The following is a 4,447-nucleotide window of genomic DNA, read 5'->3' on the forward strand; positions in this document are numbered from 1 at the left end:
TGGATGGGTGGGTGGATGGATGGGTGGATGGATGGGTAGATGTCTGGATGGCTGGATGAACGAGTAGATTGTAGGTGTATTAGACATTGACTGGTTCTTGTACATGCTAATCAAGCTTTCCACCATCATTTAGGTTTGTTTTTTGTTTTTGTTGTTGTGTTTTGAGGCAGGTCTTGTTAAGTTGCCCAGGCCTTGAATTTTTGATCATCTTGCTTTAGTCTCCCTGGATTCTAGCATTGTAGATGTGTGAGGTGTGAGCTACGTGCCTGGCTGGCTGGCTCTCTCTCTCTCTGTCTCTCTCTCTTTCTCTCTCTCTCTCTCTCTCTCTCTCTCTCTCTCTCTCTCTCTCTCTCCCTCTCTCAGACAGAGTCTCTCTACTGTGTAGACCAGGCTGGCCTTGAACTCACAGAGCTCTGTCTGCCTCTCCCTCTGCAGTGTTGGGATTAAAGGCGTGCGACACCACACTTAATCCGTGAACTGTCAAGAACAGGTCCTGATGATGGAAAAGCTCTTAGAAGAGTTCTAGGCTTTCATGTGTCTCTCCAGCTCCAGAGATTTCTCTCAATCTCCAAGGAGAGAGCTGCACGGGCTGGGGGCCCTCACAGCAGAGGGGGTCCCCAATAGTCCCTGCCTAACAGTGGATGCCACAAACCAACAGAACAAGTTACTGAATCAGCCCCATGAGCATTCTTTCACTGCTGACCTGCAGTGTTTAAAAACTAGATTTACAGCTGGGTAGTGCTAGAGCACACCTTTAGTCTCAGCACTTGGGAGGCAGAAGCAGGCAGATCTCTGTGAGTTTGAGGTCAGTCTGGTCTACAAAGTGAGTTCCAGGACAGCCAGGGCTATATAGAGAAGCCCTGTCTAAAAAAAAAAAAATTAAAAATTAGATTGATTTAATTATGTGCATGTGAATACAGGCGCTCCAAAAGGCCAGAGGTCAGAGCTGCTGGAACTGGACTTACTGACAGCTGTGAGCTGTCCAGTGTGGGTGCTGGGAATTGAACTTGTGTTCTTTGGAAGGGCAGCAAGCACTCTTAATGCTGAGCTATCTCTTCAGCAGCTTTTTGATCCTCTGATGAGGAGTGTGGCTCATGAGGCTACATCCCACCTCCAATAGCAAAACTAACCAGTTTTTGCCCCCAAGCTGGGTCCTTTCTCCTTCCCCTCCTGGAACTATGGGGCCAAAAAGACTGAGCACCAACTAACAATGGAAGAGGCTTTTATTCTTGATCAAAAATAGTAGTGGGGGAAAGATTTACAAATTAACCCTTTACCTTTAAAAAATTTTTTTTTAGATGGAGGGAGGGTTTCATTAAGTTGTCTAGGCTGAATGAGTTGACTCTGAATGAATTCTCTCTGCAGCCCGGTCTTCCATTGAATTTGTGTTCCTTGTGCGTCCCCCTCCCCCACCTTCCAAGCAGCAGGTAGGTCTGGCCTGCTGCTTTACAGTGTGTACCGTGGTGTTTGCGCACGCTTTGTGAAACGATTAGCACCGTTTAGCTTATCAGTACGCTCGCCACCTCACATCGTTATCTTTGTGTCTGTGTGTGGTGAAGGTGTGTAAAATGTACTCAGTGAATCTCAAACAACCAAGGAGGACTAGCTCCAATCATCATGGTCACCGCGACACTCCCTGCAACCACAGGCCCGGTCTGCAGCTCCAGGGCTCCCGCATCCCAACAGAAACTTTGTACTCTTGAGCGGCATCGCCTGCCCGGTACCTCTTCCCCAGGCCCCTGGCAACGGCTCTTCGGGTTGGCGCCCGAGTCTGATAAAGCAGCTTGTGTCTTTCTATTCTTGCCTCTGCTGCTTAGCATCCAGGCTGCAAAGCAGTGGGACTCCTCCATCTTTTGAGAGCGATTAACTGCGTATCTTTACGTGGTTGAACCCTGTGTACACGAGTTACAGTCTCACCTCAACTTTCTCTTCCTCTCTTTTCCTCCTTTCAAGGTAAGGGAGGAAAAAGAATTTGGGACTAGGGCGTGGCTCAGTGACAGGGCACTTGCTGAGCATGGCGGAGGCCCTGGATTCCCTCCTCCGCACCCCACCCTTACCAAATTACTGGGGAAACATCTTGAGGCTTCAGTAAAATAACCACCATTGGGGTTGGCCCTGTTGGGTGCGATTCAAGAGTACAGGGAAGGGAAGAAGCCCCGCCCCGCGACCCAGCTGATCTATATGTAGTAATTGCCTCATGTGGGTGAGCTCATCAGTGAGTTAATAACAAGGCAACAGGGAGGACCTGGGGAGGAGGGAGGGCAAGTGATTCCCTTCAGGACAGAAACGCAGCCGTGTCAGAGACACATCACAGAACACGTCTTCATTGTCCAAAGTGCTGCTTTGTAGGGAAAAGAGGAAACTGTACTCAACAGTTCTGAAGTCGTTTTGAGGCCTGAGCTGCACAGCTCCCGAGGGAAAGCTGGGCCCAACTGCTGCCTGGCATCTTCCCAGAAGATCGTGCAGCCTCTTGCCTCCCTGGTTTCTCCTAATCCCCAGGCTCCATGCCTGGCTTTAGGCCTGGACAAGTGGGGTGCGGGCAGTTGAGGTCAACCCATGCCCCGTGGTAGAGGCTCTCTGAGCTGCCTCCCTCCACCGAGTGCTCATCTGCAGAGTGCACCACACACAGACACCCCCATTCTTTTCCTTTCTCCTTGAGCAGTGGGCACAGCGTCTCTGTGACCCTGAACATTTCAAGTTCTTAGCCTCAGGTGCCTTCCTATCAACTGCAGGTGATGGCGTTTGGCCTGTCAAACCCTTTCTCAGCCCTGACAATTCCAGAGAAGTTTGCGTGGTGGCAGCACAGGCCTGGAATCTCAGCCGTCTGGGAGGCAAATTCAAGGCCAGTTTGGGCAATTTAGAGAGCCCCTATTTTAAATTGAAAGTGAGAAAGTGACTGGGGGTGTAGTTCAGTGGGAGAGCACTTGCCTAGCATGTGTGAGTCTCTGGGTTAAGTCCCCAGCACTGGGAAATCAACAAATAAACAACAACAACAAAACAAGATAATCCAAGTGAGGCCCCTGGGTGCAGGGAGGGGTTGATTCTGCCCCCTAGAGGACATTTGTTTATCATACCTGAAATAAAGTGAGTCAGAGGCCCCGATGGTCCCCCATAGCTCTAGACAGAGATACCTGGTGCCCAGTGTCAACAGTGAGGTCACTGGCTCCATAGGATAAACCGAGCAGTAATATCAAGAGGGGCCTTTCCTCCTGGCCAGACACTTCCCATGCATTATCTAACTGTTCTGGCACCCAGGAGAGGGGGTGAGTATCGGGGCATTTGATAGGTGAGAAGACACTAAAAGAGTTAAGCAAGGTGAGATGACACACACCTACATTCCTAGCCCTTAAGAGGTAGAGGCAGGGGGATCAGGAGTTTGAGGCCAGCCTCGGTTGTACTAACTATCTCAATAACTAAATTACTGCAATTAAATATCTTGCCAAAGTCTTAGCCACAGCTCAGATGGGAAGGAGCTGGCCTCAATAACAGACACTTCTCCCTCCCAAGCCCACTCCCACTCTCTATGCTGCAGGCCAGGCTTCCTGACTGTTTGTCTTACGGACCTCAATAAACACTATTTGGCACAAATGCATGTTTCTCACCCACTTAGGAGCAAATGCTCCTGGAAGGATTAAAATGCAAATTCCTTGAAAGCATTCTCTGATTCATGTCACCTTCTTGGCACAGTGGATTTTCTTCAGTCAAAGAAATCTACACCTAACCTCCAGCTGTACTGTGTGCGTTTGGAACAGAAAAACAAAACAAAACAAACAAACAAACAAAAACCAAAAAAAAACCCAAAACCCTATTTTGTGACAGGGTCTCTATCCTAAGCTGGCTTTGAATTCCCTTTGTAGCTGAGGTTAACCTCAAACTCCTTGTCTTCCTACTTCTACCTCCCGACTGCGAAGGCACAAGCGTGTGCCGCCACATCTGGTTAGACCTCAGACTTCACGCATCCTAGGCAAGCACTCTACAAGTGGAAATCCACTCCCCCCTCCCCGGCAGCCCAATTCCTGGTGCTTCCTCAACAGCTGTTCCAGGGGCATGATTCCTAACAGGCATCTGTCTATTAACACCAATCACGCCTCCTACTATAAAAGCCCAGCTGTTGGTCGCGCTTCTGAGCAAGCGTCCTCTTCCAGAGAGAGACCATCCCACTGAAGGCTGGACCTGCAACACCAGAGCTCCGGGGAGTCTCAAGGACAGCTGGGCAGGCCCACAGCTCTGGCTGCCGGCAGCCACACACTCACCCCTTCCTTCTTCTCTTGCTCTTCTTTCTCCATCGTTGCTCCGCAAGGGCAGCCTGCAGCTCAGCTCCACAAAGTGCCAGCTGTGCCGTGTGCGGAGGGAAGACATTTAGAATGCACTTTGGTCATGCCAACTCCCAGCCAATTGCATTTTTATTGCCAGTCTAAATCAGAATAACCCTTTCGGGCACCGAGAA

General features: G+C 49.9%; 1 protein-coding gene across 1 annotated transcript in view; it reads right to left on the reverse strand.

Annotated features, from left to right (window-relative positions):
- The window catches only part of LOC102001915 (solute carrier family 2, facilitated glucose transporter member 5), a 22,231-nt gene extending 17,784 nt beyond the window's left edge, over positions 1–4,447 (reverse strand). Inside the window, exon 1 of the mRNA XM_005353680.3 lies at positions 4,254–4,447. Coding sequence (XP_005353737.1) covers positions 4,254–4,286 — 33 coding nt within the window. The 5' untranslated portion in view covers positions 4,287–4,447. The remainder of the gene's footprint in view (positions 1–4,253) is intronic.

Source organism: Microtus ochrogaster, chromosome 10 (genome assembly GCF_000317375.1).
Source record: "Microtus ochrogaster isolate Prairie Vole_2 chromosome 10, MicOch1.0, whole genome shotgun sequence".
Taxonomy (NCBI): domain Eukaryota; kingdom Metazoa; phylum Chordata; class Mammalia; order Rodentia; family Cricetidae; genus Microtus; species Microtus ochrogaster.